At 38.6% G+C, this 23,160-nt stretch overlaps 1 protein-coding gene across 1 annotated transcript in view; it reads left to right on the top strand.

The window, feature by feature from the left end:
* The window catches only part of LOC144753489 (zona pellucida sperm-binding protein 2-like), a 274,324-nt gene that overhangs the window by 151,943 nt on the left and 99,221 nt on the right, over positions 1-23,160 (top strand). The window contains exons 11-13 of the mRNA XM_078641160.1: positions 7,192-7,367; positions 7,445-7,536; positions 7,679-7,809. Of these exons, the coding sequence (XP_078497286.1) occupies positions 7,192-7,367; positions 7,445-7,536; positions 7,679-7,809 (399 nt within the window). The remainder of the gene's footprint in view (positions 1-7,191; positions 7,368-7,444; positions 7,537-7,678; positions 7,810-23,160) is intronic.

Raw genomic sequence — 23,160 nt, forward strand, 5'->3', positions numbered from 1 at the left:
AGAGCAGTGTTCTTCAAAACATATTTCCATTAAATATTTTACTCCTAACCATGCTTGTTCGTTATTCCACGCCTGTCCAGTTAAAGTGATGCAATGCCAAAACTGAAGTCAGCTGTTGAAGCTAGTCTGGTAAGTTAATCACAAGTAGATCGTAAGTAACTGAGAAGTAACCAGAACAAAAAAATGTCCTTTTATTCAACTGCAGTAGACTAATGAAAATGAGAGCAATGTCAAACTTCTTGCCCGACACCAGTTCTACTAGAAGGTTCATAAATTCAACTTGCCCAGTTTCTTCCTGCATGGCAGTAATACACAGCAAAGTAATTTGGACCAAGGGAACCTCAATGAATGTGTATTCCAGATGATCACTAAAGTGTTTGAGCTTGGCAGGTGGCTGAGTCACCACAGAACGGATATAGCCTTTCCGTGGGTAGTAGTGGGTCCTAAGATGGGCATTATTGTGTTTGAGGAACTTTTTGTAAGGCAATAGTGACTAATGAACCTAGGCTTAAATGATGTTTCTCTGCTTTATTGCCACATTTGAATTTAAGAGGGCTGATCGCAAATTCATCACAAGATAGGGGTCGTCTTTTGTGCATTCTATATTTGCCTTTCTATAGCAACCAATATTTATAAAAACTACACTTTCCATGATGCTTGTCCAAACAAACCAATAGGAAGCTAAATGCAGTAGACATATCAGCATTGAGTAACACCATAGTCCTGAATGAGAGCAACACGTCCTTTTCTTGCTTCTAGCAGTCACGTTAAGTATTACCAGTTATCTTTCATCTTTTTTTTTTATTGAAAACATGCAATGGTCGATACTTAAACATTATTTTCTAATGTGTGATTTCAGTTTCATTTCACTTGCACCTTGGCACGTTTCCTTTTATCCCCCAGCTTCCTTCTCGCCTCCTGTGACAAAGCAAGACCCCTCCAGAGGAAAAAGACATACAGCACTGTCATTCATCACTGCTCCATCAGCAACTGCGAGCAGGGGCATAACACAGGCCCCTGCAGCCCCCGCGGTGCGGGGGGCCCTCACCCTCCAGGGGGCCCAGTCAGCACTGCACTTCTGCTGGGGAGCTCTAGATTGAGTCTGGAGGGGGCCCCTTCACTTACCCTGCAGGGCCCCCCCCATCAAGGTTCGTTACGCTACTGACTGCGAGGCTTCAGCTGCCCAAGGATGTATTTGTTTGAGCGTGACGAAAGATGTTTACTGGTGCTGTCAGTCATTTCCTCCTCCATTTCTTCTTGGAGTGTGGCTTTTCTAGGAAGTGGCCTTGGTCTAAAAGCCTGAGGCAGCAGGTGCCTGCCCCATAGGATGGGTTTTCTCTGAATGCGTCTCCCCTTATAAGGAATTGGCTTCTTTAAAAGATCAACCCTTTCTGGACCGACAAACTTCTTGACTGCTCATTTGTAGTCTGACTGGTCTCCTCTCTTCAAAAATAAATAGCCTTCCCTTGGGTACTTTATTCCCCAGTCATTTTAATTCGCTCGCATTTTGTTTAACTAGTTGGTTTAATACAAATCGTCCAGTTTTTCCTCTATTATATTTCATCTTTCTTTTTCTTCTGGGACAGTCAATATGGCTTTTGAGCTACCTACTTTTTATAATGAAGATCAGGAGAATGAATGTTTCAGGGAGAATTTAAGTTATTTCAGTCCTTATTAAACAGGCTGTGACTTCCACACTGGAGCATATCTCAAAACATCACAAAGCCTTTTAACATTTCTCAATGTCTGCTTTAGCCCACGGTGTGGAAATAGTCTAGAAGTGTACGGCAACAACTGTTGCCAAGTCTCAGTACAATTCCTCTTCAATAGACCCCCATGGGATTTCCATGGAAGTCACTGGGAATTTTAAGAGTAATAATAATTAGGGCTCCCGGTTTTATGGTATTTATATTTTTGTCATTTCAGTCAGTATTTATCCTATTTTTTTTCTTTCAGATTCTACCTGTATTTATCCATATTTATTTTAGGTTTTATGAAAAAATGAAGGTTTAATGTTTCTGTATTTATTTAACCAGTTAATGTGCACTTGTGCCTGAATGCCTGACAGGTTTCAATGATCTATACACACTCGTGGTAAAATATGTACATTTTAGTGTCAAGGTTTTGCAAATCTACTGCTGGTTAAGGCTCTTTACTAAAATCCCTATATTTGTTTTAAATCCTCTTGCCGATCAATGTGCCCAGCTATTAACCCAGCAGTCATGATAGACCACATTTAGAATCACTCCAACAACTCAATTTCCGTTTTAATCCGCATTTAAAAATAGACCGGAAAATAAATGGTTTTCTGTCTGTATTTATCTGTAAAAATGGAAAACCGGGAGCCTTAATGACCCTAAAGTAGTCAACTGATTCAGAGAGAAGCAGGTCCTCCCCAAGATGTTTCAGTTTTCTGAGGGTTTGATAGGCAAAAACTCTTCCTTTGGACTACTTGATTGCAGTGTATAATCTACGACAAAAAGATACACCCTCAAATTGTGGAGACTAAATTTCATGATACAGGTAGCTATGCATGAAATACTAATGACACAGATATATTCTCTAGTGACCCTGATTGATGTGCTCTTCGGTAAAGAATCTGGGGTATTTATCTGTTGCTGTAATATATTGTGATAAATCAACAATTGTTTTGGATTCAAATGACGCCTGTTTGGCTGTACCTCAATATTTCACCCTAATTCCACTGAGTGGGTCTCTCCGACCATGTTGGGAACAATATTTTAACAATCCTTGACCCCTCTGGATAGGGGTACCGTTCACATCTGCTCTGAGTGTTCCTGTCTAACATTTCCACACAATATGTCTCCTACCCATCCATAAACCCGATTATGTTTTTGTTTCTTAAATTTGGTGTTGAGACAGCCTGATCCGTGTGTCAGGTCAAACTTCTTGTGGTTACTGGTTCTCATGAGAAATTTGGATCTTGGAGTAGGGTAAATGAGAGGACCAATTAATTGGCCCAAAGCATTATCAAACTGGTTTGGGATGATAGTTTGTTGGGTAATGCTATGTCTCATGAAGGACTCTAGTTAGGAGCTGCTTCTAGCACATAAATAGGTTCCCAATCCAAAGGATTATTTGGGGATTCATTTAAGGTGTGCAGCGAATGTTTGAGATCATTAGCTGGAATAGCGGGTCTTTTATCAGCAGCATTTAAACTAATCTTTCCAAGCCCTCTTCATTACACATTTGGTGTCCTTGGATTAAGAAGTTTCTAGAACTTCCATGATTAGATCACTAAGAGCCCAGAATGGGAAGGCTGTCTTTACTTCCCCCTCGCAGGTTTTACAAGAAAGGGCCAAAATGTGGTGGAGTCTTGAGTTACATAGTCGCAACAGGAGTCATCTGTCCACATAAATTGTTTAGATACGTGGCTGTTCTTTTTGCAAATCAAACCTTTGCCAGAGAGTCGAACATGCTGTTCTATTAAGGAAAGACAGATGAGCAGCTGTCGGAGAATTAGGTAGGGGGAGCAAAATACAAACCACTAGCAGAACTTGCTAAGTTTTTGTGAATCTGTCATCAACGCAACATTTCAGACGAGCAGAATATCTTCCAGGGGTCTCTATTCTGTTACAGATTGGTATTCCAGACATCTGACTCCAGTGACTTCCATCTTCATCGTACAATAGTCAAGACTTTCTTCTTGATGGGATCCCTCGCTGTGGGTCTGTTCGTTCTCATCCAAACTCCCATCTCCTACGGTTTGGGGTATGGATCGATTCACTACACCTATGGACGCCTTTCTCCAGGATTTATCCTTTACCATAAATTAAGAATTCCCCCCCCCTTTTTAATGATATTCTGGGATCTTGCCTAAACATGTCAACAAGCAGTTTTGTTTCTTGTAGCAACCTTGTGGCATTCTCAAGTCTGGCTCCCACCTACTGGAACTGTTGTCCGACATTTCTGGTTAATCCCATCCTTTCCTGGTCTATTATGCAACCCCCAAGGTAGTCTCAATCTCATCCACAATTCAATGTCCACTTGGAAAATTTCGGGGTGACCTGGTGAATCCCGGGTATTCCATCAGAAGCTGCAGAATGCTTTTAAACATCTTGGGCCCGAGTACTTCCAAAGTTTACCAATCACTGTGGCCAGTATAGGTTAGCTGGCGTGTGGGAAGGTAAACAGATCTCATTTTAGCAGACATCATTTTTAGTCCATTTTCCAGAGTCTCTGGCAATTCAAAGTCTTACAGAACTGTTAATACATTGGAAAATCAGCAGAACACATTCCAATAGAAGGAAACCTAATAGATTAATTTCATTGTCACTAGGATAACCACAACCGGTTTAAGCTCTGTTTTCTGTCCATATTTCCCAAATCAATCGAAACTGTGCAAATGCTCTTCACTAAAGATTTACAAACGTACTGCCTATGTAAGCAAATCTTCTTTCCCCTTAACCAATAATTTTTTAGAAAACCCTTCCAACCGGTTTCTACCCAATGTTACCTTGTTGGGTTAGATAGTTCAGGTCTCATTGATATTTCTGCATTTGGGGCTCATTTCACTGGGACAGCCAGGCACCTAAAGCTTTCTGGTCTAGTCCAAGATTAGAGGACCTACTTTTTTTTTTTTTGCTTATTGGTTTAACAGCTCAATCATTTTGTTGTAAGCCTACTTCTAATGTTTGTGATTGTTATACTTCGAACAAGCACTCGAGGAACCCCCAATTTGTCAAAATATGAAGATTTTCCTAGTTAACTTAAGTGTAGATTCTATTAAAAACACAGAACCCTTCATATTTCAGTGCCGCTTTCTCAAACCACTTAGACTTCTTAGGAAGTTGCCTGATTATGTGGATAAATGGCAGGTCAATCATTCATGGCTTCATCTTTAATTTTCTCTACTTTCTCCATATTGAAGAAACCTAACGACTCCGTGTTTCGTCAAGGCATTTAAAAAATATATTTAGGATGTTTATCCTATTGTTTGCCTTTTCTGTACTTAATACCACTGGTTCATACGGTTTTATTGACCTCTCGAGCTAGAAAAGCTGACTTATTGCTCAGTCTGGAAAGGTTTACTGTATATTTGTTGGTCTACTGCAACTTCTTTCCCATTGGTTTCTTTAGACAAGCATCATACGAAGTGTAGTTTTTTAAATGTATTTTTGCTGCTATAGCCCGGTCGACATCCCCATTGGTTAGCCGACTACCGAGCCCCCACGGGTATCTAGTAGCAGCACCACGTGCAGAGGCCACACCCCCTGCCGCCAGTGAAGCGGATAGGACCAGATCAGACAGCATCTCAGCTTGTCAGAACGATCATCGTAGGAGACTAGGTAAGACCAGACCGCTTCATTGCCTGGTGCTAGCTCTTCCGTAGCCGTTAGTCCATGAGACAGTGAGGGCACAAGGCTTTGGTTTGGTTATTCATGACTGTACATCAACCAGTACAGTAATGGGGCACTTCTTGTGACCAATGCCGTCATTGGCATCCTGACAACTAAACGGTTTTTATGGGTTGTGTAGAACTTGCAATTAGCCACTGTCTCACTTTCCGTGAATATGCCTCATCAATGCTAAATCTGGCATTTTGAAAACACAGGAGCCGGTTTACTGATCGGACTCGTTTTTATGCACATTGGATGGTTCTTCCACTACGGGTTGGGTGTAGAACTTGTATTTAGCCACTGACTACTCTTATCGTGAATATGCCTCATTAATGCCAATTCTGGCATTCTGAAAACCTAGAAGCCGTTTTACTGATCGGACTCGTTTTTATGCACATTGGATGGTTCTTCCACTGCAGGTTGTGGGTAGAACTCTTATTTAGCCACTGACTATCCCTACCATGAATATGCCTCATTTAATGCTTATTTAGGCACTTTGCAAACACACGAGCCTCTTTACCGAATGGACTCGGTTTTGCGCACTCAACGCCCTTCCACTGTCATTAGACGAGTCAATAACTAAAAGGGAGTTACTTTGCCTAATCGCCTAGCACAGACCAACCCACCAGTTAGATTGCTGATTAGGGGCTCAATGCATCCCAATAGTAGCAACCATACTTCTACCCCATAGTAATCCACCGCATGACATTCCCACTCGGTAGGGTTTCTTAACATGCCCTGTCCCAAAAAGCACACCTTACCCTAGTTTTAATATCTGATCGTTTTTTTAAGATGCTGGTGTCGACTGATTAGCAACACATGATCGAAAATCTTAATAACCGGATCGACACTGACACAAGATGCGGATGCCAACTGTTTAGTGACACGACTGCACAATCCAAATAACCGGATTGATACTGATATACAGGAAGCATCCTTGGAAGAGTTTCCTGTGCATACCCTAGGGAGTCTCCCTCATTATCATTTGTTTCTACTCACCTAGAACATACCTATGTTCTCTTGATGAATAACCTGATCACACCTTACAGATACAGCTGAGTGTTGCTGCCGCCACCCAAGATCGGACACTCGGAGCCAACTTTATGAGTAGGTACATTCCAGGTTACTTTAGTATTAGTAGACCCCCTTTTCTAGATTCGTACTGAATTACATTTATGGTTTCAGGTGCTCTACCATTACATCCTGTCCTGAGGAAGACCCCAGAATGAGGAATCACTAACCCTTAACAGGGGTCGAAACGTTGACAACCATACAATTATCAACATACACCATAGGACCAGAAATTAACCAATGTTGCCCTATGTGTAATGTTCTGTAAAGGGAACTATAGACCTAAACTAGGCTGTAAAGGTTCCGTTGTACATAATTGAATTGTGTTTATATCGCATCACCTTTACCCTGTCCCTCACTGACCCAACCACCCCCAATTCCCTTCAAATCCTCCTTCTCTGCACCGAGAGCACTGTATTATACTGTATATTATGAAACTATGCAGAAATCACACTGTATATAAAACTATGCAGAATTCGCACAAATATAATTCAGAATATTCATGTACAAGAGCATGTACTGATTTGATTGAAATGAATTAAATACATGGTCTTGATGCAAATAATTTGAATCACTTCATGGTCTACTGTTCAGCTGAGTTCTAACACTCAATCACTACATTGACCATCTCGCTAATGTACTAGCTATAGAAATAAAGCAAGAAAAAGCATTCTGCCAACCACTGTCTTTAATAAAATCTAAACTTTCCTTCACTAACAGGAAAAGTGTATTTCATTTTGAAATTATTCTATTGTTTCAGTTGCAGTCTGTAATGCAGATGGTTTCATGGATGTTGAAGTTCTTGCGACCAGAACCGTTCCGAAAGTGAATCTAAGTACTGTTCGAGTCAGAGATGCTGCTTGTCTTCCGTACAATAAATCCAGTGGCAAAGTCACCTTTCACATCCCTTTAGATGGCTGTGGCACCACAATAAGGGTAAGTGGTAATTTGTAGCATAGGTCTTGTGCTTTGAAGTCTTATCATTTACTCCGTTTTTGTTTGTTGTCTTGCAGTATGATGGGAACAATATTGTTTATGAAAATGAAGTGCGTGCACTCTGGGTAGATCTCCAAGAAAGCATAATAGCAAGAGAAAGTGAATTTAGGTGAGCACTTTTGTTAGTATGCCTACTAATTTATTCTTTTACTGCTAATTTGGTTCCAAATTTTCAACGTTCGAAAGACATTTGGATTTGTGTAAAGTGGATCCAGTTCTCAAATATTTAAGTATGCCTAATCTCTATGCAGGATGACTGTAAGGTGCCTTTATAAAGGAAATGCTGAAGTTGTGGTGAGAGCAGCTGTCTTGACCAAGGAGCCTCCAGTATCTCTTGCTAGAAGTGATGGGCCAATCTCTTTGATCTTGAATCTTTTCCCAGGTAAGACTACTTTTATTGTTTGTTTCTCCCATCCCAGATGTTGGAGTGTTGCTAACAAACCATTATTTTTTTTTAAATGGCTTGAATTCTGCCATTGCAAAATGCCTGGAAAATAGTCAGGAAAATAGTCAAAAAATCTGCCTTAGTATGTGTGATTTGGATCTCTACCACTTAATTTTGATCAATTCTCAGTAGCACACTTAAAGCAGTGCAAGGTGCCGGTTTCCAGGAGTGAATGGAGTCTGTGTAAATGCAGTTTTATTTTTTATTCTGCAGGAACATCATTTTTTCCGGTTGCGAAAATTCTTCTGCCTCCTCCACCACAAAAACTTGGGGTGAACCAGTTACCCTTGTTATCTTGGGACAAATTATTTCAGCTTTTGTCTGGTTTAAATCTTAAAATTCCTCTGTGGCAAATGGCTGACTTTAAGTTTGTGAATGTTCATACCATACTTTTGTGAGTGTTCACAAACTACTAGAGCCTTATAATGCTCACTTACCAGCCCTTGCATGGGGATTTACCACAGCAGATCTCTGCACTTGTGGTGGAGTAATCTGCAACTGTAATCCATAAGCATCTACCTCGAATACTTTTCTCAATTCCTGTCTCGTGTAAATGAAGGTATTTTAAGCCATAACTGTACAGTTCAAGAGTGGATTTTCTATTACTGGATGTTGGTGAAACTGGAGAAGGCTATGGAATTGGACCTTTTTTGTTGGAATGTTTCTTTTGTTTGTCCATGGACTAAGAAATATCACAATGTAGAACATTACCGATTAAAGCATGGTTGGTACACTACAATTATGCTAACCCCCTTGCATCCTATACATTACCATTTGCTGATCTTGCTTTACCCATATAAGGTCCTAAGTAAACCAAATCCATGCAAAGAAACATCCTTCCCAAATTGGTAGGTATAAAAAGTCTGGAACTGGAGCCTATCTTGGCTCCGTCCCTGGTATAGCAATAGCACTTTGCTGCTCAAGCCCAAGAAATGTAATAAGCTTAAAGCCTACAATCGCTCATTCTCTGGCTTGGCACAGAGGATCTGCACCTCCCTCCCAGTGGAAACTACTAATTCCTTCTACCCTTGCCTTCAAAAAGAAAGTCAAATCTCTACTACTGAACAAACTCCTCTAACAAACAATGCGCTGATCTTGATGCTTGCTCCTATTGCCTATAAATGACAATTTTTTAATTTATTTTTATCTGATTTGCTCTTGATGTATATTGCCCTACTTGTCTCTCTCTACCTAAACCTATGTAAAGCGCTCGGATACCCACCTGGGTCATGTTCCCGCTATACAAAACTTTAAATAAAATAAATTCGGCTTACTACCCCTGAGGTGTCGAAGCGATTTTTACGGCGAGTAGCATGCTACTCCGGAACCCATAAGGATTAGTGGTGAATTAGTATAGGGAAATATGAAAGTAATTTCAGTGGTGGAGATTAGTCTGTTATTTGGATTGAGAAGGATAGCGGAGGGATAGCAGGGAAAAGGTTTGCATTTATATAGCGCTAGTTACCCCCGACGTGGTGCTGAAGCACTTTGGCAAGTAGCGCGCATGCAGAAAGCGGACTGCAATCCCCCATATGAACTTTGTTATGAGTGTCTTGAGCTTGGTGGCAAATGCAAAGAATGGTAGTATATATTTTACTATCCTTGAGTGGACAAGTCCCACTACTGTATTGAGGGCCATGCAGAGAAACGCCTATACACAATTAATTTGTGCCTATAAATATTAAATAATATAACTTTTTATTTATTACTTTACACAATTAGATTTATTTAAATTACTATATTTAAGGGACGCAAGTTTACTAATCTGTATGTGTGCATATATGTATATTATTTATTTGTTGTCATGGACATAGAATCACTTTATACCAGTATCCATCACTGGCAGGGTATTAAGGCAACTGAATATTTTCTTGACAGTCATGATGCTACTTTAAGGGACCATAACAAAATGCTTTTAGAAATGATAGACATTTGTCTGCGAACCAAGTTCTTACAACTTCAAGATGACATTTTCTAACAGCTACGCGGGGTGGCAATTGGTTCGTGCTTCTCCCCAAGCTATTCGTGCCTGCATGTTGGCTGGTGGGAGAAGCACGTGCTCGGAGCCACCCATCGCCAATGGTGGACAAATATTGTTCACTATTGGCATTATATTGACGACGTATGCATTATCTGGAAGGGGTCCAAGGAGGAAGCGATTGCTTTTGTTAATGAAATTAACATCAATGACCCTAATCAGAAGTTTCCTGCATCTGTTACCAACAATTCAGCTGAGTTCATGGATGTCCAACTTTATATTGAGGCAGGTATCCTTCATACTAAGCTACAAAGGAAATCCACAGGGGGCAATTCGATTCTTCATGCCCAAAGTTCACATCCTAGCCATACTATAAACAGTATCCCGTACGGAGAATTTATTCGCATCCGACGAATTTGTAGCGATGAAGAGACATTCAATACATGCTTAGCTGAAGCTGTCCAGATATTCCTTCAAAGAGGATATAAAAAGAAAGTACTAGATCAGGCACTTTTGGAAGCAAAAACTAGATTGAGGGATGATTTGCTCAATCCTAGTGCGGTTATGTCTACAGACCAAACAGCCTGCCCAGTCCGCCTAATCACCACCTTTTGTACCCAGGAAAAAAAATGTGATGCATTATTTGCTCTGAATGGCCCATTGTTATGACTGACAACATTTTAGGTCCCATCATGCTAAGCCAGCCTGCAATCACTTTTAGACGGGCGCCCTCTATGAGGGATGCCCTTGACGGATCCATGCCAGAAGTTCCACCGAAGAAAACCTGGTTATCCAAAATGGGTTTCTTCAAATGTACATCTTGTTGTGCTTGCACGTTTGCAAAGAATGGCACTCATTACAAAACTGCCTTCAGCGAAAAACAGATCGCAATTCGTGAATATCTGACCTGCAGGTCAGAATATGTAATTTACAAACTTAGGTGCACCTGCGATCTGGAATATATCGGAAGCACTGAGCTTCTGGTAAGCAAACTTATCTTGCAACACGTAAGGGCCATCGTTAATTCTGATAGTAACTATCCGGTGGCCAGACACTTTAAGTCTATACATGATAAGCTTAGAGACTTGGAGTACACTGTTCTAGGTTCAGTCCCCAACCCCGGACGGGGCAGGAATCGTGACAAATTACTTAAGGAAACCCATTCTGTTCTTTCTTTAGATACCAGAGTCCCCAATGGATTGAATATTAATGAAGATCTGCATAATTTCTTGTAAATATGGTGTCCTTTGACTATGATTGATTCATACTATGTTTCATTATTTATTCAACCGTTATACATTGAGTCCTATTTCCATTGCTGTTTTTCTGAATTATTGACTATTCTGTGGTTCACACACATTGAGCCTCTGTTTTGATCCTAGTTAGCTTTATATTTTTTATGCTTTTCAACATGGATTATATCGCACAGCACTTTTTTTGCACTTTAATGACTACTATGGCACAATTTAGCATCAACGTGGCATTTTTCAATCAATGTCTCAGGTGGTTTTTGAGATTACATTTTTTCTCTGCCATGTGCACTTGTACTTTACTTGGACAGATGTTTGTATATAGCATTTATCTATTTAAGAGGGTTTTCTATATATGCACTTTATCTAAAACATTGCTATAGCAAGAACTGTTCATGAATTATTAAGTCTAGCTAATGGCTTCTTATTCCGGTACCATAAATTACCATGCGGAGATTTGTGCAATATAATGGTTTCCAAGTGAATGTTTCATTTAAGCTCCGATATTTTTTTGGGGACTCTGCAGCAATAACCTGGCTGACCATTGTGATATATTAGCCTTGACTTACAATCTATATTAAACTTTAATATTTCCGTTTGCGAGTATGTTGGTAAATTTCTGCTGCTTCCTCAGATTTCTTTCAAATTGTACCATTTTTGTTATCTAGGCACTTGCCAGAATCTACATTATCATGAATCAGCTTGGTTTGTTTTATTAATGCAGCACATTTAATCTTGTATAACCAGGTTCTAATTGGTACCATTGTGTAAACCACCGTTTACCTATTCTATTGACATTTTTTGTCATGTTTATTCTGCACACTATATGCCATTCAGTCTATTTTTTAAGGCTGTTTGGTCTTTTAAAGCACTTTAATTTTTCAATGCCTTTTGGGGCACGTCATGTGATCAAGCTCCTTTACGGAGTGAAACGCGTCATGGGAGACATTTCTGAGAAATGCCTAAATAAAGACACTGCTTGCACGAACCTTTTGTGTATTGGCCTGTTACTGAACAAAGGATCCTTGGGAAGTGGTCCACACCTGCACAGATCCGCCTCACAACTGGCAGTCAGCAGTCTTACTTATATAGATGTATAGGTGTGTGTGTGTATATATATATATATATATATATATATATATATATATATATATATATATATATATATATATATCAAACTCCGCTCCTTTCATTCGAAAAAGAGTAAGGCCACAGCTGAGGAACAAGTCGGTAGCACTTTATTTGGCTGCACATCACGGAAAATGTTCTCCTTTGTTATGGCGGATGCATTTCGGCGTTTCTCTGCCTCTTCAGCGCCAGGTGTGTGTGCTTGAGTGAACGGGCGTGAGCAAGGTTGAAATACTCTGCCTTATCTCAAACGGACTGTTGCTCCTCCCCCTCATTTTTCCTCCTACGTTTCTATGCATACACCTCCTGTAGTCCGCCTAATTGTCAGCGCCCACAAGGTCCAGCATGCAATGGTTATGCTGGTAGGTATCGCATTTGTAAAGGGGAAGGAAAATGTACTGTATATATATATATATCCTACTGGCGGTCGCCAGTAGGTAGTTATAGTTAGGACCTAGTTTCCATAGGAAATCCGCAACATTCTATTGGGAATAACTTTGGCGCCGGTTGATGAATCTTTGTGAATTTCTCAAAGAAGATGGCCCGCTCCGCTCCTGAAAGTTTTGGGGGATTCGTCAAGTGGGGGCTGAGAAAAAAGGGGGTCCCAAAACGTTTTCCCTATGTTATTTTCCATAGGACCTTTAGACAAGTTTACAGCCCGAACGGCTGAACGAAATTACAAGAAATTTTGCAAAATGGTAGTGATTCGCAGATCGCCCTTTTGTTTAAATGAGTTGAGTAAATCAAAATTGAAAAAATGTATGTCTATAAGCGTGCACGGTGCGCGCGCGAGCGGAATTCTGATTTGCTGTTAGACGTCTCAACATTCCAATCGGTCGAAATCAGGAAGTGTTGGCCGCCATTTTTTGTCCGAGGCAGAGGTCAAAAGTGGAAAGCGTGAAAAGGGGGCAGGGTTGAGACTCCCTGACCCCCTAGGTGTTCTCAGGGGGTCCCTGAAGGCCCAAAAATGTTTTTTCCTAAAATAATCTCGAGGTGCACACCCTACAGCCGCCATTTTGTGTAGTTTCAGAAGAGTGAAAAACGAAAGCGGAGCACGTGGAATAGGAGGCAGGGTAGAGTCTCCCTGACCCCCTAGGGCTTCTCAGGGGGTCCCTGAAGGACCCCGAAGGGCAAAACCTTCTTTTTAAACTGCGAGGTGCACGCACGTCAGAAAAAAACCCCCAAAAATACATTTAAATAAGTTTGTGTTGAGATGTTGGGTGGCTCTAAAAAGAGCTGTTGTGTTCATTGTTTTTTGTACCTACAAGTAAGTACCAATGCAGAGTCTAAAGTTTAAAAGGAAGACTCTGTTCCCCTCATCTGTAAAATGTACACAGTCTCTCCTATAGATGTCATGCATATTGAAACGCAGATTGTTGTGGTATATAGAACCCATACCATAGTCTCTGAGAAAAGCAGAAACACTTATTCACATTTTTCCTTGCTTTCTCAATCTGCGGACAATATTGGTTGGACCAGTTCCATTTTTGCCTTTGGCGTATATTAGAATATACCAAGGCAGTTTGTGAAAAAAATCAATTGCCCAAAGGTGTCCTTTGAAAGCATTTCCAGACCTACCCCCGTCAGAGTGCTTAGGTCATTACCACCACAGTGCACAATTATGAGGTCAGGGTGTGGGAGATGCATAAAGGATTTTACCAATGGCATCAATTGGTGACATCTTAATCCTCTCTGGCCAATCCACATTTGGTAAATCAAGGTTGAGAAAAGATCTATTTGCTGCATACCTTTCACTCCAGAATATAAAACTGTCCTACAATCCACACTCTAAGCATCTGGAAGGCAGATCTGGTTGTACTCCGATGGTCTCTGGGAATGAAATGGCAGTTTGAAAACTTGGAGTTTAGAAAAAAATGTGGATGAGATTCAGTGCACTTGAAAAACAAAAATGATTGGTGGTTTCTGATAATTTAACATTGCAAACTAGGGTGCATACTACTTGTTTTAAAAGGAATAATACTATTGGTTTAGAAAAAGTTATTGAAAAGTACATGGATAAGCTGGAATATTGAGAAGTCAAACACTTGCTGCTTTGGTTTGCAACATTGAGAGATGAACTTTTCACCTTTTGAGTTCAGTTAGGTGTTCTATGTAGAGTTACCATGGTAACAGGCAGAGCAGTGGGGGGAAGGTTGATAGTGTTGAAATGTACAACCAATTAAAATGTTAGTTTGGTTTTGAATTTGTGTGGGAAGAAATGTAATTGGTCATGTACAGGGATATGTTATTAATGAGAGGGAATGCGGGACATTTTGGGCTTGCAGTGTCTGGTACATTTCAGAGATTCTGCTTAAGAAAATCTGGTGTGATTGACACTGTTCTAAATCTTCAAAAGCATTTTTAAAGGTGTTATTAATTTGTAAGGATATATGTTGTGCATTGTAAGTTAATAATAAAAATGTGTTGTAATGTGGAAGTTACTCACTTTAGCTCGGTTTCACTCTCTCACGGTCTTCCTTTCTCTCCACCACTGTTCTTTTTCTTTCCTCTTTTTCTATAAATCTTTGTTTCACCTACTCCTTTATCCATTTTCTTAATATGCTTTTTTTCTATCACTCTCCTTTCCTTACCCTCATATCTTTTTCCTCAGTTATTATCCCTTTCCTTTATTCCTGTTTTCGAACTCCTTCTCCATCTGATTTACTTCCTTTTGTTTATTTCTTCCCTTTCATTGGCTCCCTCTTTCTCTCTCCCTTACCCTTGCTCTCTTTATACAACACTACTAGCAAGATCCCCTTCTCCCCCCTTCACTGTAGTAATCATTTGACTGAATTGCAAAGATTTTTGTTGTGTCTAAGGTCAGTCACAGTGTGAGTCATGTTTGGATGTAATGCTGGCAAAGAAGTAATGCTGCAAATTGGAAATGTTTTTTGAAAATGACTCCGGTTTCTGCACTGTAGTCTCAAACGTTTTTGTGTGGTAAATGTGTTTTGGTATAATGTATGGTTTTAAAATTTTGTCCAGGATCAGTGTCTGTAAATGAGAGAATTATATTTGTACTTTTTCTATAATCTCACCTGTCTACTCAGTCTACTTCTCTCTGCTTATACTGTCTACTTTCTTCTGATATTGTGTCATGTTTGGATGTAATGCTGGCAAAAAAGTAATTCTGCAAATTGGAAATGTATTTTGAAAATGACTCCGGTTTCTGCACTGTATTGTAGTGCTCAAATAGATAGGCTGTGTTCTGTCTCAAAGTTTTTCGTGTGGTAAATGTGTTTTGATTAAATGTATGGTTTTATACTTTTTGCCCAAGATCACACTGAGTCTGTGTAAATTAAAGAATTATATTTGCACTTTTTTCTATAGTCTCTCCTCAGTCTACCTCTCTCTGCTTATAGTGTCCTTTGTTTTCTGAAATTTCCACTTTCCTTATTTTTTCTGGTCTTTCTTGAAAGTGCTATTTTTTTTAACTTTTTTGTGTTCCCTATGTTGTGGTTGTCTTTACTGTCCCCTAATGTTCCACTTTCATTTTATACTCCTTGTGCTTTCTTAATAATACTGTTTTATTAGACCTCCTCTTAGCAATGACCCATTTATTATAGATAGAGTGCTGTATACACTATGGCCAGATTTACAAGCCTATTGGGCCTCTTTCTTCCTGTATTGTCATGTTTGGATGTAATGCTGGCAAAAAACTAATGGTGCATATTGGAAATTTATTTTGGAAATTAGTTGGGTTTCTGCATTGTAATGTAGTCCTCATATTCATGGGCTGTGTTTTCTCTTAAACGTTTTTCTGTGGTGTGTGTTTTGGTGAAATCTACGGTTTTAACATTTTTGACTAGGATCACACTGTTGGTGTAAATTAAAGAATTATATTTGCATTTTTTTCTTTAATCCCACCTGTGTCTCCTCAGTCTACTTCTCTCTGCCTATCTCATTTTATGTCTATACCAACCCTCTCCCACTGCCTGCATTTTCTCATGTGCATCTGCAGAGGCCTATTATGATATGGCTGCTGGTGTGTTAGACAGCGCTTACATGTTAAATCTTTTCCTTCTCTGCCTGTAGTCTCGCACCCTCTGTGTACCATTTTATCTGTCTTCACTATCTCCACCTCTGTGTGCTCCAAATAGCCTCTGCATGTAACATTTCTCTCACTGTTACCATTATTTCTTCTGTTGTACCGTTTTATCCTCTGTGTGTACCATGTCTGTGTCTGCTTGCACTCTGTGTTTCTGCTTTAACCATCTCACCCTTTCTCTGCACCACCTTTTCTCCGACTGCACCATCTCTCCCTCTGCCTGTAGCCCTGCACCATCTATCCTCTGTACCAGTTTACTCTCTAACTGCACCATCTTATTTTCTGTCTGCACCAACCCTCTCCCACTGCCTGCACCCTATCATGTGCATCTGCAGAGGCCTAATATGATATGGCTGCTGGTGTGTTATATAGCGCTTACATGTTAAATCTTTTCCTTCTCTGCCTGTAGTCTCGCACCCTCTGTGTGTACCATTTTATCTGTTTGTACTTTCTCTCCCCCTGTGTGCTAAATCACATAATTCATGAACTGAGTCATGGTTTAGGTGATATAGTTGTAGAGTCCTATGCAGTATGTTTCAGGCCTCTTAATTTTCAAATTGTGTTTATGCTGTGCAATTTAGATGCTGGGTGTGCTGTTGAAATGCAAAAGCAACTGTATCTGTAGCATGTAATCATTTCAGTGAATTTTCATTTATAAAGTCTCAGTCCCACCTTAACTCCCTACACAGCTTGAAGTTCACTTCATTGTCCTAAACCCTGAAACTCCATTCCTAGAAAAATATTCAAAACTCTTGCAACACAACTGCAATGTTGTAAACCCTAAAAGAATATTCCCAGCAAGACTCCCTTTCATTGTAGTAATAATTTTACTGAATTGGAAGGGATAGTGTGATCTGTTTAGGATCACAGTGTGAGTCAGTTTTCATTTCAGAAGAATGTAGTAGAATAATTTGTGTAATTACAAATATGGGAATACATGTACTTATGAAATTGATAAAGGTAGTTTTTTATTATCCATTAGTGAAAATGATATAATTAAGTTATATTTTTCTGCAAGGTGCAGCAAAATTATCAAATATATAAAATGGATCAGAATCAGGAGAACTTTGCAGTCAAATTTGACATTTTGTATGCAGTAATAGAGGACTTAAATGGACTTTTTGGAGAGGACATTGATGAAGAAAATTGAGTTTTCTTTGATCAAAGTTTGGACAAAGTTATTAGAAGAAATCAAATTTCAAGATACAAATTTGGAAATTGAGGACTATGTTAATGAAATACCAGATGAAGTGATGTTGGAGGTTTTATTGGAGTATGAAATGTTTGATGAATACATTTATGATTTAGAATTAAAAATTATTCGAGTGAGTCTTTTTTTACTATTGTAGTAATTTGGTTTGTTTAAAAATATAAGAACACATGTTCTGATGAAGTGAGTCAGGGTTTAGGATATGTAGTACTAGAAACTGCTATGCATTACGTCTGTCAGGCCTCTTAATTTGTAAATAGTCTCTATGGTGTGTACTGAAGATCCTGGCTGTGCTGTAGAAATACCATACTAACTCTTTCTGTAACATGTAGTAATCAATTCAATGCATTTCAAGGCATATTTATATCTTTTTTCATTTAGAATGCAAGTGAGTTTTTTAAATATTGTGTCAATCACTTGCTCGGTGTATGTGTTTTAAGACATGGGAATACATGTACTCATGGAGTGAGTTAGATTTTAGGACATCCAGTGCTTTTTACTCGTAGGCCTTGCTTGATACCATACACTGCGTACACACAACTGTATTGCTCTAAAGTCAGAAATATCAATCCCACCATGACCCCCTACACTGCCTAAACACCACTGCACTAAACCCTTAAATACCATTCTCCGCAAATTCCCTTATAATGTTACACCACTGCACTGCCAAAGTCAGAAACAGCACTCACTGCATGATTTCCTACTCTGTTCAAACACTGTTGCTGTACCTTAAACTTATGAAGTGAACCAGTGTTTACATCATATAGTTCTAATTGCTATGTAGTATTATCTACAGAAAGAACAACCAACATGCCTACAAAGGATGCCAAAGGAAGAAAAAATAAACAGGCTTACATGTCCAAGAAAACACAATTACAAGATTTCTCTAAACATTGTACAGAGAAAGAATGCTTCTGATAAGACAACAAAGGATTTTATAAGGAAATTAACTGAAAGAAAAAAGTGTGGACAATGTGGAAAAGATGAGGAAAAAAAAGTATCTAAGAACAAAGAAAACAGTTTAAAAAGAAGACTGTTGGAAAAGTGTGTGGCGATGAAATTGTCTATAGTAATAGACGTAAAAATCAGTTTCTTTAAATTCGCAAGAGTGTTTTATAACGGTTGTATTAAATTTATTAAATGTAAAGACTTCTAAAAGGAAAACAGCTTTTTATAAGAAAAAAAAGAATAGAAAGTATTGATCAGGCTTTTGAATTGAAAAAGAAATTGTTGACTTTAGTAATCAATAGACTTTGTACACTAGACAAGGCAATCAATCTTTTGAAAGCGAAAAGTAAGTGGAATAGAACTAATGTTTGCAATGTTTTTTCTGGAGAATGGAAGCATTGTTCAAGTTCTGAGCCATTTTTTAATGAAGAGGCTTACTTTCAGACTAATGATTTGTTGCATGCAGTTGACACCAGTGGCCGAGCATATGAGGTGAAGGCCGGTTGTCCGGTTGAAAAAGAGAAAATTGTCACAAGAAGTACAGAAGAGGTGTTAGCTGATGAAGTTTTAGGGAGATGTCCTAAGGCTCCAGTGTACACTTGGAATTGTAGTAGTGTACGACAGTATTCAATTGATTTTTTTCACAATTTCTTACGTAAGTATACTAAGAAAAGTCTTAAACAAAAGATTAAGATGTTGCAAGAATTAGATCCTTGCAGACAGAGAACAAACAGGTTTGCAAGGGCATTCTCTGGCTTGTCTTTCTAAAAAAGTATGCCAGTGTGTTTTTCACCATTTTAGGATGTTAGCAGTGCATCATACTGAAGTGAGGAAATTAGTGAGAAGGTTGTATTATGCAAAAAGTCCAGCACTTAAGCTAAAACAGTTAAACAGTGATCTTTTGCATGGATCTGTATTATATGTAAAGAACATTTGTGAAGAAATTGAGGTTAGTTACTTTTGTGAAAAAGAGGACAGTGAAGAAACAGATACAGTAATAGAAGGAAATGTAGAAGAAATTGTACAGATTTTTAGTACAGAACATTTTGACCAAGAAATTACAAGGTTTAAGTTCATTTCAGGTGAAAGGCCCAATTTTTCTTGCATTTGTTGAAGAATTCATTATAAAAATCAGACTAGGTTAGTTGATCTATATTTAAAAAGTGAAAAGGAAAATGAGTGGAAGGATTTTGCAACTTATTTGTTGGAGGATTGTTTTTATTGGGGTTCTGATCAATGTATTTGTAAATATTGTTATAATAAATTAAATGATAAAAAAATGCCTGCTAGAGCTGTACATAATCTTGAGTTGGTAAATATTCCTTCTGAACTGATGGATTTAAATACCTAGGAGTCTATTCTGATTCAATGTGTACATCCATTTTAGGCTATTCGCATGGAGCCTAAGACCGGGAAATTGCCTCCTTCCAATTTACAGAAAGGATTAAAGTGAAGAGTTGTCTATTTGCCTCTAGATTTATTAAAGAAAAATATTGAAACAATTGGTGTTGAAAATGTGAAAGAGGAACCTCTAGTTCTAGTTAATGGCGTTCCTACAAAGTGTAAGAATCTGGCAAGAATTAGTGGATGTTAGGAAAGTCAAAAAGGCAACGTTGTATTTGGTAAACAATCAATACTACAAAAATGTATATGTAGGAGAAGAGGAAACCACTGTAGAAGAGAGGGCAGTGAAATGTCAGCTGGGCAAATTGAAAAAGTGGATGTGTCCAGAAGTGAACAAATTTATGAACATTATAGTGTTCATCCTCTGCATTCCAAAGAAGTAATGGGGAATGCTATCGAGTTATTCCAAATGAAAGAAGCAAAAGGAAGTTCCATTAGTGTATGGGAAGAAAGCTTGGAAGCTCGTTTTCCTCAGTTATTTCCAACAGGTCAAGGTGGACGATATGATGACTGACCTGTGCAGATTCCTGCATCTAAATACCGAACATCAAGATGATATGTAGAAGATCCAAGATTTCGCCATTGTATTCCATATTTGTTTCATCTTCTGTTTGAGAGTGACTTGTCTGGACTTTCTTATTCAGTGAACCATATACTAAAAAGTGGAATAAATCTGCAAAATGTTTCGGCAAGGGACTTTATCGATAAAGTCCAACAGACACTGTTTTGGAGTCTCATCTCATTAATCGCATGACATGTCAGCGTGGTACTAACGAGTATTGGTACCGTCGTCATAGGGAATTGAAATGTATGCTAAGAAACTTAGGAACTCCTATATGGTTCCTTACTCTAAGCTGTGCAGAGTATGCTTGGGAAGACTTACTTCAATTTCTTCGAGAGGCAAATGCAAACATAGAAAATATAGAATTCAAGACACCTGGAGAACTGTGCTCTTTGGATCCAGTTAATGTATGCAGGTATTTGAATCATAGATTTTATGCTATGTCTTATCATCTTGGAGAGATTTTGGATTTCTTTTGGAGAAAAGAGTATCAAGCATGAGGTGCTCCTCACATACATATGCTGCTATGGATCAAAGATGCCCCCAAATTTGGAACAGATTCGGATGACAGTGATGAGTTTTATCGAACAGTATTCTACATGTGCTGTTCCTAAAAGTACAGAACAAAAGAATTTAAGACATCAAGCCTTATGGTTTCAAACCCATCGTTGTGGAAAATACGGTTGTCAAATACAAATCAAAGGACAAGTTCTACACAAAGTCGTTTTGGATTTCCACGACCAGTAATATCAAAAGGAAGAGTGAACAATTTTATATCATCTTTGCGACATACTGTGACAAGAAAATCACCAAAAAATACCTACAACTTAAGAAGAATTGAAGTCAAAATACATAAATGACTGTAACCCAGTCATTTTGTCCATGAGAATACAAACATGGATATTCAATGTTGCAGACAATTCCATTGCTGTGGCTCGATATGTAACTTCTTACATTACGAAATCTGAAAAGACAGAACTAAAGGAAATGTGGGAGGAAATTTATCATGAAAAGAGCCTAAGTAAGAAATTGTACAGCTACAGTTTGAAGATTTTGTCTCATTGCGAAATCAGAGCATATGAATGTTCAGATCGCTTATCTGCAAGTCTATATGCCAAATCTAGAACAATCATTTGGGTGAGTTTAGGTCTTGCAAGAACACAAAACAGAGTTTTGAAATCTGTACAAGAAATTGAGTATTTAGCAGTGAGAGAACCAAACAGTACAGATATTTTTAAGACCAATATGTTGGATACATACTATCCAAATAGAAGTCTTGAGAATGTTTGTCTCTATGAGGTAATGCAAAGCTACACTTTTATTGGAATATTACAGAAGATATCAATAAAGGTGTATATGCGGTGATTGGATCTGAAGGATGTCTGGTGAAACAAAAGGACATTTGATTAATCATCAAACTGAGTCGCGAAACTCCTGACAAAAGGGAATTTTACTATTTAGCTCTTTTGCAACTCTTTAAGCCATGGCGTACAGAAGAGGAACTTCTTGGAGATTTTCTCAGTTATGAAGATTCATTCAACGCAACCAAAAATACTATAGAATGTCCCGTTTTTACTAATTATCTGAATGTTGAACGAGGAAATACAGCAAGAAGCTACAATTGCAGCAGAGATTGCTGGAGACAGTTCTCAAGATAGTCAAAGTTCTGCTTCGTTGAGTCAGGATCCACTAAGAGGACCAATTATCCAAATTGAAGCAGCCACTGCCATGGATGAGGTGGAAAGAGCAATAGAACAAGCTCAGGAGGATGTAATAAACTTAGAAGAATTGGAAAAACAGCTAAATATTGAGCAAAAACAAATATACGATAAAGTGACAGAGCAGATTGAGCATGGTTTATGTCATGAGAAAAGTGTTCATGTAAGTCATTTAAACCTGTCCGACTGTACGTGAGTGGAGGCAGGAACTGGGAAACGTTTTCTAATTAAAGCAATTGCAACTTATCTACAGAAAAGTCATCACTCTTGTGGTGGTACCGCTCCAACTGGGTTGGCAGCACATAACATTAAAGGGATTACTTTACATTGTTTATTGATGCTGCCAGTAGAGTTCGAAAATACATTGGAATACCACAAGCTATCTGGAGAAGCTTGCTGTGAAGTTTCCAGAGTCCTGAAAAAAATGAAACTTCTCATTATTGAGGAGGTAAGCATAGTATCAAATTTAATGCTTGCCTTTGTACATTTAAAAATGCAACAAATTCTTAAAACCGAGTATGTAGTGTTATTTGGAGGCAAATACGTCATCGTTTTTGGAGATCTACTACAGGGAACTCCTGTGAAAGGACAACCAGTGTTTAAAACAGTTACACATGAAGACACCAGAAAGGGCCTGGGAAGCATTGGAATTGTTAATATTTGGTCATAATTCAAATATTCAGAACTCATTCAAAATATGCGACAAAGGATGGTGATTATAAAAGTATTCTTCAAGATAATAGAATTGGAAAAGATTTAGATGTCCGCCGAAAACAGTTTCCTGTTTGTTTGGCATATGCGGTGACTATTCAAAAATCTCAAGGTTTAAGTGTAGATAGTGCTTTGGTGAATATTGAAAGTACTGTGTTCCAGGAGGGTATGGCATATGTTGCTTTCTCGAGTCAGAACTTTATCTGGATTATACTTGATTGATTTTGATGACACAAAGATTAGTGCAGATCTAAATTGTGTGAGAGTATAATAGGTTAAGAAGAGAATATGCTCCAAATTTACCTTTATCCCTTATTTGAAACGCTTGTGG

This window comes from Lissotriton helveticus, chromosome 5_1, assembly GCF_964261635.1.
Source record: "Lissotriton helveticus chromosome 5_1, aLisHel1.1, whole genome shotgun sequence".
In the NCBI taxonomy this organism is placed as follows: Eukaryota; Metazoa; Chordata; class Amphibia; order Caudata; family Salamandridae; genus Lissotriton; species Lissotriton helveticus.